The 15,054-nt window shown below is 42.1% G+C and overlaps 1 protein-coding gene across 1 annotated transcript in view; it reads right to left on the reverse strand.

Moving 5' to 3' along the window:
• Window positions 1-1,386: 1,386 nt before the first annotated feature.
• Window positions 1,387-15,054, reverse strand: part of CHERP (calcium homeostasis endoplasmic reticulum protein) — a 75,637-nt gene continuing 61,969 nt past the window's right edge. Inside the window, exons 17-19 of the mRNA XM_082243135.1 lie at window positions 8,994-9,179; window positions 2,571-2,621; window positions 1,387-2,057 (exon numbers count right to left, since the gene is read on the reverse strand). Coding sequence (XP_082099261.1) covers window positions 2,020-2,057; window positions 2,571-2,621; window positions 8,994-9,179 — 275 coding nt within the window. The 3' untranslated portion in view covers window positions 1,387-2,019. The remainder of the gene's footprint in view (window positions 2,058-2,570; window positions 2,622-8,993; window positions 9,180-15,054) is intronic.

A 15,054-nucleotide genomic window follows, 5' to 3' on the forward strand; every position in this document is an offset into this window, starting at 1 on the left:
CCTTTGCTGCCTGAGAGGAAAAGGAAATGCTGCTGGAAGGGGCTGGCTATAAGCCAGACCTAAGGGAAAATGGCTGCCCATAGGAAATTCATTGAGGCTTCACCAAGATGGCTGCCGACATGCGGCCGACCCGATCGTTCTACAGCCCACAAAATGGCGGCGGAGGGCGCCAAAACGATCTGTATACTCGCCCCAGAGGGGCCATATCCATGTGCAGTAAAAAACATGGCGGACCGCGCGAACATACCCCCGCAGCGGTCGCCGCACAACACGCACGTCTGCACCCCCAACATGCACCTAAGATGACACAGGGACAGGGACCCCCAGCAAAAAACATACAATTTGCACAAAACAAACCCCGCAGGGATCGCACAGGGAGTCACACAGGCACAGACATGGGGACACACAGCAACACAGACTGCCGCCCCACACAGAAAAGTACTTACCTGTACCCGATGGCGTGGGGGAGCCTCTATGCACGGATAAACCTCTGTCCTCTCCTGACAGGGAGTGCCGTGAGCCAGAAACATGAAGCTGCTGCAGCGCAGACGAGTCCTGTGAGGTAGCCACCTCACGGCTGCATCACTGCAGCGAACAGGGATGGGTCGTTCATAATGCCAGGGCGAACCATAGCTGAACGCTCGATGGCGGGCTGGGGGTCCATCTGACCCTCTGTGCCCTGGAGAACCAGGGCGGCCAGTCCGAATCCCATCACCGCATGATCCATCTTCATACGAAGAATAACTAACTCTAAAGCTGACAAAATAAACAGCTAGTAAAGTGAGAGAAAAAAAACTGACATTTTTCAAAGAAAATCAAATGAAAGATATAGGAAGGCTGAGACTGAAGCCCCAGCACAAGGGAGCCTGACTATTCCTGATTGCTAGGCAAACTTGGGAGTGGTGATGCAGGGGGGGTATTGACCAGATGGGACAGCCCCCGTGGGTGTGTACATGCTAATGCCTTTTGTCTTTTGACTAAGTCTATATGCCTAGCTATTCCTACGGATAGGTGGACAATACCCAATTGTGATGACTTAGAGGAGGCGGCGACTGTCGGAGGACGTAAGAGAAAACAAAATCGCCAGGACCAGTTAACCCAGCAAGGAACTAGGTCCTTACTCCTGAAGGCAGAAATAAACCTAGTGCCTATAGCGGAGAGTGGGACTGCCCATAGGCGTAGTCAAGCTTTTTACTGCCTAGTGTCCTACTCCTGTAGGGGGCAGTATAACCGAATGGTTAAGAAGAATCATGAGCTGTGTCAGTCAATGAACAAGAGAGAAATAACATTTTTGGTTTTGGGTTTAATACCACTTTAAGGAATTCAGAATATAGGAGGAGCTTGGCAATTAAAAAGGGAATTAAAAGAAAAGAAGGGCGACATATCACTGTTTCACAAATTTATTTTACAAAATTATTTGTAAGCAGAGAAGGGCTGTTCACAAACAAAAAATTCATACAGTCAATTGTTTCCACTTACATAATACACAGTTACACTGTTAAACACAAAATCAGCAGGGAGCAAAATATTTTGTTACATCCCAACTTGCAAGAAAAGCTCAAAAATGTAGCAACATATAGCGAACACTTCTTGTGTGGAAATTCTTGACAGATTGCTTTCAATGCCTATAATACAACATTGTTTAAAAAGTAGTTTCTTATGAAGTCTTCGAAAAACTAATAAGCGAGGAGATTGCTGGTGAGCAGAACAGTCCTGATAATACCGGGGAACATTATGCTGACAATATACAATTTTATTGTGGTATTCTGAACATTTGTACGGGCCAACTTTTCATTGTGTTGAAAACAGGTCTGAAATTCAGTGATGAGAAATATTGTCAGATGCGTTCTCTGCATTAAAAAAAAAAATTCTTTAAAAATTAAAACTTTACCAATTGAGTGGCAAAGATCACCAGAAGCAATTCTTTACAACATATGTGATAAAATTCAAGATCAGTCCCCAGGGAGCGTATCTACAGTAACTGCGACCATTCTAGTTAAAAGGACTTCTTGGATTAGGTCATTCTTGTGCTGGTGGATCCTGACATTCCCGCTTCACTAAAGGAAAAGAACAGGTATGTCAACCATAGGTCTCTAACTAATTATTAACATTATTAATTAAAAGGATGACTACACATAAATCTATAAACAGTATACACTGATTGGGACGCCTGCATACATGAAATCTATAATATTTTTAATAAGTAGCATGCACACACAAAAATATGACACCACAAAATCAAACTATATTGTAGGTTTAAATACCAAACAAATGCTAGAAAAACATGTTACTTTGTTGCCTAAAGGCATATTGGGAGTATCTTGACTGGACTAAGGTTTTGAATAATATACAAATGAGCAAAGGGTTATATAGGTCCCTATGTTGACACCAGGCATTAAAAGCCTGTGAATTAAACAGTGTCATCTTACATATATAAACTACATTTCTTTGGAAATTCTAAGTAAAAAAAACCAAGGAACAACTATGGCCATGCATTGTTAAAAAGCTGTGGTTACCGTTAACGTTTTTTTTTTCCAATTTATTAACAAGGGAATACAGAACACACTCACTGTTTCCTGGTGGACCTGAGCCTGGTGGAAACGGTCCTCCCGCTTTGAAATCTGCAATAATAAAACAGGTCCACTTCACATAACCAGGCCAGGATACAGCTCACCAAACCATGTGCCCAAATAAAACGTGAGCAATATATTTTCAATTATACAGCACAACTAACAAAAAAGGCAGTAGGACTATGTAGTGATACAATTACAAAATAGCAGATGCAGTCATGTTCAAGATAAACACGAGAGATTACACAGTCCAATCAGCATACCGGGTTGGAGAGCTTGTGACCTCAACCATAAGAACATTACTAGATATATACTCACTGGCCGCTTTATTTAGGTACACTTTGCTAGTACCTGGCTGGACCCCCTTTTAGTATATCCTTTCACCAAAAACAATAATAGATCATACACCAAGCAGCTCTACTCGCACATGTCAACACTACAAAAGTGTCCCCTAGATCACTAGAATGTACATGCTTGATTTGTGCACTGGTACACTTAAATCTGTCTGCCTTTCAACAAATCCTAAATGAAGAATGCAGTGTCAATCCCAGCTCCCAAACCAATAGAAATATCACAGCCAGGTAGCAGAAAAGCGTAAAGACATCTGAACCCAAGGAAAAAAAAAAAATCAAACGATGACGTGCTTATGAACCATAACCATTAATGTATGTCAGTTTAATAATTTATTCAAACTAAAAGTGGGCAGAGTTTATCTTGTTCCTTTTTTTCTTCAAAATTTGGAAGATAAAATGAAGAAAGGAAGAAAGATGAAAAATGCTTGATCTATGTCCTCCGTGCTCAACCCCAGGGAAAGAATAATGGCACCCATAAACCTTTTTCCATATACGGATCTCATCTCCCTGACAGGCTGATAATAGCAATCCATGCAATTCTCCCCAAACCATCCACAGCAGCAGAACATTAACACCACTCAATCAAACTGATAGCAACCAAAAAAACATCCACCTACTACAACCCTGTGTTACATTTTGCATTATCCATATTTCAGAATATCCATATTTCATCTTCCCTAGTTTCCTGATTAGCATTACTAGGAGGTGGTGAAGGGCTGCCACTACCTGAGGGAAGTGATGTAATCATTCCCTCATACAAAGTTCTATATAGGAACTATTTTTCTCTATTGCCAATTGAGAAACACAGCTTGATAAGACACCCAGGGTTATACTGCTGCCTACAGGAGACAGCAAAGACACTGCGCATATAACAAAACCCAAGGACAACCCTCTAGCGCACTAAAGGCAAACACATGGCCTGTGGGCCTAATCAGGCCCCCACAGCGGCCGCCACCTCCCGTTTTCACCATCTGCTTTCCACTGTCATGGAACAGGTCTCCTTGATGACAGGAGCAAACACTTCCTGCTCTCTCCTCCTCAGTCTCCCCAGCAATGCAGGCTTCGTGTGTAGCGGAGAGTATGCGTGGTCGGTTTGGCATAGCCTGTTCGTGCCAGAGGTACCGGACCGCTCCAGCGGCTATGTGTTCTTCTAAACTACATCCAGAGGACAGGCTTTTGAGGACTTGCTGCACCAAATAGTGGCCATGAAGAGAGACATTCTTGTAAATGCCATCCTAAATCTTACATCAGGTAGGAGAGAGTACAAATTTGAGGCATGAGGCTTGCTTTTGGTGGGGGAAGGGGAAAATTGAAGTGCACCCCTGAAACCCTGCACTCTTGTTTGTAGTATAATCCTGAAATCTGCACTCGCGCACCCCTGAACTCTGTACAAAGGGCACCTCTACACCCTGCACTCTGTATGTATTGTTATCCTGAACTTTGTATGTAATGCACACCTGAACCCTGCACTCTGTACTTCGCACAACCCAGATACAAGCGGCCCTTTGAGGGCAACCATATTGCTAATGCTGCCCACGATTAAATGGAGTTTGACAACCCTGCTCTAGGGGCTATAACCCCTCCCACCTCACCAGTTCTGCACAGTGTCCTTAGAAAGGTTGACGTCTTTTCTTTCTGCTATATTTTTAGCTTGAATTGGAGTAATTTTCTGCTTTCAACAGCTACTGATAACGTAGATTGAGGATGGCTATTGGAAGCCTCTCCCCAACAGTACTGCAATCAGCACAAGACTCTGCTGGGGATTCTTTGTGGAATGATTGGGCCAGAGCTAAAGCAGTGTTGAGGTTTTTCCTCTGTCAATACAGAGACTGCGTTTGTATTTGCTACAGAGGCAGCTGTAGCCGTGCATCATTTTGTGAAGGACTTAAAATTCTTCTTTCACTTCTGGGCTTGCCCTACACTTTTATGAAATTCGGGGGCTTGCCACATAGGGGAGCTTTAGCTTTTTTTTTTTTTTTTTTAATCTTAGCAAGCTGGACTTTAATTTTTGTGAAAAGAAAACTATCCTCTTTATTTATCCTTAGACTCTAAAGGGAGGAGTGAGGACGTGTTTTCTCAGGCGGTTGGACATTGTTTATGGGTAAAGCAGTTTAAATGTTATGCTGTCTTCTAATTTATCTAACATTTTATGACACAGCTCTGGGAAGAAGGGAGCCTGCATGCACAAAGCCAAAAGCCCTTTCCGCAGTGTCCGATTCTGTGCATCCAGTGTCTTATTTGCTTAAAGAACAGCTTGTGGCAATGAACAGAATTCAAGTGTTCCCCAATTCCATCTGCTTGACAAGTGATCACAGAACCTTTCCTGCCGATTTAACACAACATGCCAAATCCAGCCTGGATCCGAGTATTCCAGTGTGTTTTTGTTAGCTTATTCTCTTAAAAAGGTACACAGCCTTGGTGGTTGGAGCTACCCCATGCCTGGCACCAAAGAGGAGGGCGGACTACATTGGCAAGTGAATCTGATCTCTACCTCATCTGCACTGCAAGGTTAAACATAGCACAGAGAAAGATTCTCCGATGCTCATTCCTTGTTCTGTCTTGCACTGGCGGTATTTTCTTTTGTTATGCGCGTTTCAGGACTGTTAGTGCAACTTGTTGCTCCCCCGATTGCAAGGGATTAAAATGCCCCCAAAGTGGAATCTGATACAAAGAGAACTAATATTTTGGATTCTGTTAGGGAATCTCCAGAGGATTCATTGTCAGGAGCTGAGTCCCTCCCTTCCTAGAGGATGAGACTCCATCAGCTGAATTTCAGATGCCACTGCTTCTCCAAAACAGAACTTTTTTTCCTAATCTAGGGCGTGCATTACATTTTAAATTTAACGGATTCCACTATTCTCTCCTCTACCATGCTGTTTGGACATAAATCTTATTGACCTAAATCTTACACAAAAATACGCTTATTGCTAATTTTGAAAAAAAAATAAATAAATAATATTTTTCACATTTGGATATATAACATTCCCCAAAAAAAATTTACAAATCAAATTTTTTTAACATTTTAGGCCAATTTGTTTTCTGCTACATATTTTTGGTAAAAAAAATAGCAATAAGCGTATTTTGATTGGTTTGCGCAAAAGTTATTAACAACGGGAAAGATTTGTCATTTTTTTTTTTACTAGTAATGACGGCGATCTGAGATTTTTTGCGGGACTGTGACATTGCGGCGGACAGATCGGACGCCTAACTGACATTTGTGACCCTTTTGGGGGGGACCAGTGACATTACTACAGTAATCAACGCTAAAAATATGCACTGTTACTGTAATAATGACACTGGCAAGGAAGGGGTTAACACTGTTGGTGATCAAGGGGTTAAATGTGTGCCTCATGCTTACTGAAGTGTGTGGGGGGAGGGGGTTCTGTGACACAGATTGAAGGTTCAGCTAGCTATGCCGAATCCTGTGATCTTTGTCCCCGTCTGTCATAGAGAAGATCCGCCCGCTTTGTTTACACAAGCGGGCTGATTTACGCACTCTTTTCCCGACGATTGGGGAAGAAAGACGGCGATCGCCGTCTCTCCTCCTCCTACCCGACTCCCGCTGTGTCTAACCACACGTGCGCCGCCAAGACGGGGAGGAATCCAGCGACGTAGGTCTACGTCACTGGACACAGGGCTGCCACCTTGCTGCAGTAGCAGCAACGTGAGCAGTCTTAAAGTGGTTAACATCCATCCATCCACGTCTCAGTGATTTTGCAGCTTTGCAATGGATAACCATTACTACCAGTTTGTGGTCCTTTCCCTCAGCCCCAAGTGTAGAGCCTCACACTAGTTATGGGTCATCTTCATCTCAGAAGCATCCCTGTCATTGAATACCTAGATGATCTGCTTCTGCAAGAGCAGAAGTCTCTGGCCTTGAGCTCCAAAAGGTCATCTAGGTTGTGGACCTTGAAAGACTTCACATCGCTTAGAGTACTTGTGTATTCTTCTGAAAACCTTTCATGCTAAGATCTCCCTGCAAAACCAGGTTGCCAACTTTCATCCATACATCGGTCTTCCCCCTGGAGCTGCATACAAGTGCTGGGATTGATGGTATTCACCTTCGAAGTGGTTCCATTAGCTCAATTGCACAGAACATTGCAACTGAACAATTTCATGCCGTGGGACAAATTCAATCTTTCTCTGGACAAGATGACCTTTCTATATCCTCAAACTGTCCTGGTGAGGTCTGTTCCACCATGTTCATCTTCCTTTACATCAGAAGATATCCCAATAGTTGCCAGTATTCTAGGTAGGGGCTGAGGTCTGAGATCTGTCTGTTAAGGGTTGATGATCTCAGAATTAAAGCTTCCATTCAACATACTAGAATTAAGAGCAATTTGTCTGTTGTTTCTTCTCTGTATCGCCCATCTGGTCCAGGTTCAATGTCACAGCTGTGGCTTACATCAGTATTTAAGGGGGTAGCAGAAGTGTTTTGCGACAGGGGGAGGTAAAGTCTATCCTGTCCTAGGCAGAGCATGTTGTGTTCTACCGTTTGGCATATTACCTCCTTTTACCTTTTGGGAATGAACATGGTCTCAGTTAATGCACAAAGTTGACGCACACTCTTTTGTTTTTTTTATACATAGTGTGTCTAAAGATTCCCCAATCTGAGGAGGGCAACAAGGCCAAGTGGAACGTAGTGGACTGAGACCTGGTTCATGCTATAGATACGCCTGTGGGACTTATTCCACAACACTGGTGTCATACTTAAGTGCAGAATATTTTTACTATATTGTTCCAAGACATGGGTCTGCATTTGGGGATGCCAGATTTTTTAGCTTCTTAGTTCAACAAGAAACATTACAGATTTGAGTCCAGTTGAGCAGATGCCCTGGTGGAACCATGGGATCAGTATGCCCAGATTTATGCCTTTTCTCTGCTGAAACCTTTACCTCATCTTCTTCTAAGGATCAATGGTGAGGACCTTCCAGTTATTTTCAGAACTTCAGAAGGCCATGCAGAATGTGGTACACCAGCCTCATTCACATTAGTGAATGCTCAATGGCCTCTACTTAATTTATCTCAAGAACCGATTTTCTACCTTGCTTTGCATTTTCTGGCTTGGCTGGCCTGGCTGTTGAAACCAGTTCTGAGAGACAGGGGCATTTTGGATTTACTTATTATTATGACCAAATATATGACCATGCCTAAAACTCACAAAACTTACGTTTTAACCTACTTGGAAAATTTAATTGACATTGTTGTAAGGTAGTATTTTTAGACAATTACTTCAACCAGGAGGTTTTCTGAGTTATCTGCATTGTCCTGTAGGAAGCCCCATTTAAGCTTACAAAAAAAAAAAAAAAAAAAATTTCCATCTTCTTTATGAGGATATTGTGTTTTCCCTGTGTCTGGCTCCAGTTCACCTGAAGAAAATGTATTTCTATTGCCTTGATGTAGTGAGGACCAACAGTCTACATCCAGGAGCACACAGCTGTTCACAAACATTTACGCAAGCACCAGCAAATACATTATATATATTCTATCATTTGTAGAAGTGGCTGTAATCACCACCTGTGTCTCCTGAGTTCAGAAATACGCCCATATTTTTGTGAATGAGACAAACTATCAAGCTAGTAATAAAGACGTGCAAAAAAAAAAACAGACCATAGTAAAATGAATGGCAACATTTTCTGGTGTATATAAAAAAGGGAAGTTTAAATGGTTTGGATCAATTTTATGTTACCTTTAAGGTTATAAATTGATATTTTTAAAATTATTTTTGGACTGATTATATAAAATCTTCATTTTACAGAGAGACAAAGGTTTTTAAAGAGGGTTATACTACAGGCAAATATACTGTGCACTGCAAGTGCACTTGCTCCAGAGCCAAGTAAATGAGGTAAAACTTCACTTTGCAATGAATACTCAAACACATGCAAGGAAAATAAAAACACAGCTTTTTTGTTTTTACGATTGGATAACCGAAATCAGCAGAGCTTCCCCTTAGTTCTAGGGCAAATAAGTGCACAGTATATTTGTCTTTAGTAAATAAACCTCAATGTCTTTAAAGCAACCAAAACTAGCACCAAATGTCATTTTTTTCCTTATCTTTTTCAGCACTTACTTTCATCTCTGGCTTTCATTCGTGCAATGAAAGAGTAACTTTTGTTCCTACGGTAGTTTTCATAGGGATCATCAAGAGACACTCCCACTCCTTTGTACTGGTCCCATTTGTCACGGATGTCTCCCCCTTTTATTGGGTCCTGAATACCCTGCTCATTAGCACCAAGGCCTCCAGCTCCACTCCAACCTAAAGAGAAAATTAAGACTTTGGTTACAAAAAATAATACATGATTTCCACTGCATAATTATATATATATATATATATATATATATATATATATATATATATATATATATATATATATATATATATATATATACACACACACACAGTGGGTACGGAAAGTATTCAGACCCCCTTAAATTTTTCACTCTTTGTTATATTGCAGCCATTTGCTAAAATCATTTAAGTTCATTCTTCTTCCTCATGAATGTACACATAGCACCCCATACTGACAGAAAAACACAGAATTGTTGACATTGTTGCAGATTTATTAAAAAAGAAAAACTGAAATATCACATGGTCCTAAGTATTCAGACCCTTTGCTGTGACACTCATATATTTAACTCAGGTGCTTTCCATTTCTTCTGATCATCCTTGAGATGGTTCTACACCTTCATTTGAGTCCAGCTGTGTTTGATTATACTGATTGGACTTGATTAGGAAAGCCACACACCTGTCTATACAAGACCTTCCAGATCACAATGCATGTCAGAGCAAATGAGAATCATTAGGTCAAAGGAACTGCCTGAAGAGCTCAGAGACAGAATTGTGGCAAGGCACAGATCTGGCCAAGGTTACAAAAAGATTTCTGCTGCACTTAAGGTTCCTAAGAGCACAGTGGCCTCCATAATCCTCAAATGGAAGATGTTTGGGACGACCAGAACCCTTCCTAGAGCTGGCCGTCCGGCCAAACTGAGCTATCGGGGGAGAAGAGCCTTGGTGAGAGAGGTAAAGAAGAACCCAAAGATCACTGTGGCTGAGCTCCAGAGATGCAGTCAGGAGATGGGAGAAAGTTGTAGAAAGTCAACCATCACTGCAGCCCTCCACCAGTCGGGGCTTTATGGCAGAGTGGCCCGACGGAAGCCTCTCCTCAGTGTAAGACACATGAAAGCCTGCATGGAGTTTGCTAAAAAAACACCTGAAGGACTCCAAGATGGTGAGAAATAAGATTCTCTGGTCTGATGAGACCAAAATAGAACTTTTTGGCCTCAATTCTAAGCGGTATGTGTGGAGAAAACCAGGCACTGCTCATCACCTGTCCAATACAGTCCCAACAGTGAAGCATGGTGGTGGCAGCATCATGCTGTGGGGGTGTTTTTCAGCTGCAGGGACAGGACGACTGGTTGCAATCGAGGGAAAGATGAATGCGACCAAGTATAGGGATATCCTGGACAAAAACCTTCTCCAGAGTGCTGTGGACCTCAGACTGGGCCGAAGGTTTACCTTCCAACAAGACAATGACCCTAAGCACACAGCTAAAATAACGAAGGAGTGGCTTCACAACAACTCCGTGACTGTTCTTGAATGGCCCAGCCAGAGCCCTGACTTAAACCCAATTGAGCCTCTCTGGAGAGACCTAAAAATGGCTGTCCACCAACGTTTACCATCCAACCTGACAGAACTGGAGAGGATCTGCAAGGAGGAATGGCAGAGGATCCCCAAATCCAGGTGTGAAAGACTTGTTGCATCTTTCCCAAAAAGACTCCTGGCTGTATTAGATCAAAAGGGGGCTTCTACTAAATACTGAGCAAAGGGTCTGAATACTTAGGACCGTGTGATATTTCAGTTTTTCTTTTTTAATAAATCTGCAACAATGTCAACAATTCTGTGTTTTTCTGTCAGTATGGGGTGCTATGTGTACATTCATGAGGAAGAAGAATGAACTTAAATGATTTTAGCAAATGGCTGCAATATAACAAAGAGTGAAAAATTTAAGGGGGTCTGAATACTTTCCGTACCTACTGTATATATACATACAGTATATATATATGTGCGCTTTACTTATGCATTTTATATCAGAATATTTGCATGTTTTTCTTTCTGCTTAGAAGTGTGCTTTAGGGCAGTGGTCCTCAACTCCGGTCCTCGGGGCCCACTAGCAGGCCAGATTTTAAGTATTACCTTGGGGAGATGCAGACTAGAATACTGCAATCACTGAGCAGCAAATGAGATCACCTGTGATGTAATTTGGTTATCTTGCAAACCTGGCCTGTTAGTGGGCCCTGAGGACCAGGGTTGAGGACCACTGCTTTAGGGCAGTTCATCCTAGCGATCCCTTTTGCATTCACTTCATTCCAGATGCCATTCCCTCTCTGTCAGCATGAGTAAACAGAAACTATGTAAAAGATTATTCCCCATTAAAAGCTCCCTTGTGTGGACAAGGGAGCAACACATGGAACCAAGTATTTGCTCCGGTATATACACACACATTATATATATATATATATATATATATATATATATATATATAGATAGATATACATACATACACACACATACACACATATACACACACACAGTATCTCCCAAAGGTGAGTACACCCTTCTCATTTTTGTAAATATTTTATTATATCTTTTTAAGTGACAAGACTGAAGAAATAAAAAAAAAAAAACAGAAAAGACCTCGCGCTTTTGGAAAACATATAGAGAGAATGTATAAATGTGCTACAAGTGTATTAACCTACAAGCTGCAGCTGAAAAAAAGTGCCTGTGCCTTTAAATAATGAAACAGGTGGTGTCAGCGCTGCTTATGCTAATATAATCTCAGATATAACAAAACATATATACAGTGTAAGTGCTGCAGTGCAATATAGGTGCAATAAAGTGCCTGTAAACAGCATCCACAAAAATCAATCAAACTGCACACATCAAAGTTCATAAAAAGCTCATGGTGCTCCAATAAGATTGATCTAATCCAAAAAGTGCTTCAAACGTGCTCTTGGATAGTGCTCCCCTGTTGTGTCCCCACTCCCCCTGTTGTGTCCCCACTCACCGGGAAGAATAAGAACTGAAGCCAGTATTCTTAACTGTTGCTCCAATGTCCGTCTGGGAAGGGAAGGACTAAGCCAGATAATTACACCCTGGTGTCTGCTGAGCACTCTTTCTCAGTGACCCAAATAAAAAAAAAAAAAAAAAAAAAAGAGGATTCTCCATAGTGAAAGTACGTTTAAAAGGAATCTTTATTGAATAATATCCACTTACATTGAAATTACAGCATATCCTACTAAGCGCGGCTCGGTGGTTCCTGTGTAACTCGGCGTGCGTTCCACCAGCCGGAACTGACGTCGTACGCTTGGTATCTCGCTAGACGTGTGTCACCCTCCCACGAGGCGTCGTCAATAGCTATTGATGGGTGTAATTACACCCATACAAGGGTGTAATTATCTGACTTAGTCCTTTCCTGCTCAGACAGACATTGGAGCAACAGTTAAGGATACTGGCTTCAGTTCTAATTCTTTCCGGTGAGTGGGGACACAACAGGGGAGCACTACCCAAGAGCACGTTTGAAGCACTTTTTGGATTTGATCAATCTTTTTGGAGCACCACGAGCACTTTATGAACTTTATTGATGTGTGCAATTTATTGATTGATTTTTGTGAATGCGGTTTACAGGCACTATTGCACTGCAGCACTTACACTGTATATATGTTTTGTTATATCTGTGAGATTATATTAGCTTAAGCAGCGCTGACACATGTTTCAACACTGAAGAAATGACACTTTGCTACAATGTAAATTAGTGAGTGTACAGCATGTATAACAGTGTAAATTTTCTGTCCCCTCAAAATAACTCAACACAGCCATTAATGTCTAAACTGCTTGTAACAAAAGGGAGTACACCACCCTAAGTGAAAGAGTGCCAAATTTGGCCCAATTAGCCATTTTTCCTCCCCGGTGTCATGTGACTCGTTAGTTTTAAAAGGTCTCAGGTGTGAATGGGGAGCAGGTGTGTTAAATTTGGTGTTATCGCTCTCACTCACTCATACTAGTCACTGGAAGTTCAACATGGCACCTCATGGCGAAGAACTCTCTAAGGATCTGAAAAAAAGAATTGTTGCTCTACATAAAGATGGTCTAGGCCAGTGTTTCTCAACTCCGGTCCTCGGGGCACACTAACAGGCCAGATTTTAAATATTACCTTGGGGAGGTGCAGACTAGAATACTGCAATCACTGAGCAGCAAATGATATCACCTGTGATGTATTTCAGTTATCTTGCAAACCTGACCTGTTAGTGTGCCCTGAGGACCGGAGTTGAGAAACACTGGTCTAGGCTATAAGAAGATTGTCAAGACCCTGAAACTGAGCTGCAGCACGGTGGCCAAGACCATAAAGCGGTTTAACAGGACAGGTTCCACACAGAACAGGCCTTGCCATTGTCGACCAAAGAAGTTGAGTGCACGTGCTCAGCGTCATATCCAGAGGTCGTCTTTGGGAAGTAAGACGTATGAGTTTTGCCAGCATTGCTGCAGGAGGTTGAAGGGATGGGGGTCAGCCTGTCAGTGCTCAGACCATACACTGCATCAAATTGGTCTGCATGGCGTCCCATAAGGAAGCCTCTTCTAAAGATGATCCACAAGAAAGCCAGCAAACAGTTTGCTGAAGACCAGCAGACTAAGGACATGGATTACTGGAACCATGCCCTGTGGTCTGATGAGACCAAGATAAACTTATTTGGTTCACATGGTGTCAAGCGTGTGGCGGCAACCAGGTGAGGAGTACAAAAACAATTGTGTCTTGCCTACAGTCAAGCATGGTGGTGGGAGTGTCATGGTCTGGGGCTGCATGAGTGCTGCCGACACTGGGGAGCTACAGTTCATTAAGGGAATCATGAATGCCAACATGTACTGTGATATACTGAAGCAAAGCATGATCCCCTTACTTTGGAAAGTGGGCCACAGGGCAGTATTCCAACATGATAACGACCCCAAACACACCTCCAAGACGACCACTGCCTTGCTAAAAAAAGCTGAGGGTAAAGGTGGACTGGCTAAGCATGTCTCCAGACCTAAACCCTATTAAGCATCCTCAAATGGAAGGTGGAGGAGCACAAAGTCTCTAACATCCACCAGCTCGGTGATGTCATCATGGAGGTGTGGGAGAGGACTCCAGTGGCAACCTGTGAAACTCTGGTGAACTCCATGCCCCAGAGGGTTAAGGCAGTGCTGGAAAATAATGTTGGCCACACAAAAAATGTACACTTTAGGCCCAATTTGGATTTTTTTTGCTAGGGGTGTACTGTTGAGTTATTTTGAGGGGACAGCAAGTTTATACTGTTATACAAGCTGTATACTCACTACTTTATATTGAAGCAAAGTGTAATTTCTTCAGTGTGGTCAAATATTTTAGGAAAATGTGAGGGGTGTACTTACTTTTGTGCTATACTGTACATACACACATATCTATATATATATATATATATATATGTATATGTGTGTGAATGATACTACTCCCCTGCTACAAATCTATGGCCAGTTCCTTTAAATCTTTGAAATACACTTTTTCCCTTTGCAATAGCTCCAAACTCAGTTGCCACATAGTTGGGCAGAACCCCTTTCCAGTTGGCATTAAATCCACTGTTCAACATACAGATGAGCTTTTAGAGAGCATATCTACAAATCTCTAAACACGTTCTGAAATTTTTTTTTATTTTCAGGTGAATTCCGTGAACAAACTTTAAAATGCAGGTCAAATCAGCTTCACTTTTAAGGTGGGCCCAACAGCAGTGCATTCTTACCTTACATTAATTCCCCTGTGGCTCTGTTTGGCCAATGTAAAAGCTAACAGGGCTTAAAGGACTCTCTCTTTGCCTCATAGAACTGTGCCAAGTGCCTGAGTTTGACACGAGGAAAACTAGATTGTCTTACCGTAAAATCCTTTTCCCTGAATGTTCATTGACAGATGCAGCTTCATATCTTCTTTAGCATTGGATTATGCCCCTCCCATCAGGAATAGGACACTAGGCAGGAAAAAGCTTTCACCACGCCCATGGGCTGCTGTCCCTGCAGGCATAACCCCACACACTCTGCTACAGCCCTTAGTTTTGTTGCAAGCATTGTT

The sequence above is a fragment of the Pelophylax lessonae genome (genome assembly GCF_965119305.1).
Source record: "Pelophylax lessonae genome assembly, chromosome: 1".
Classification (NCBI taxonomy): Eukaryota; Metazoa; Chordata; class Amphibia; order Anura; family Ranidae; genus Pelophylax; species Pelophylax lessonae.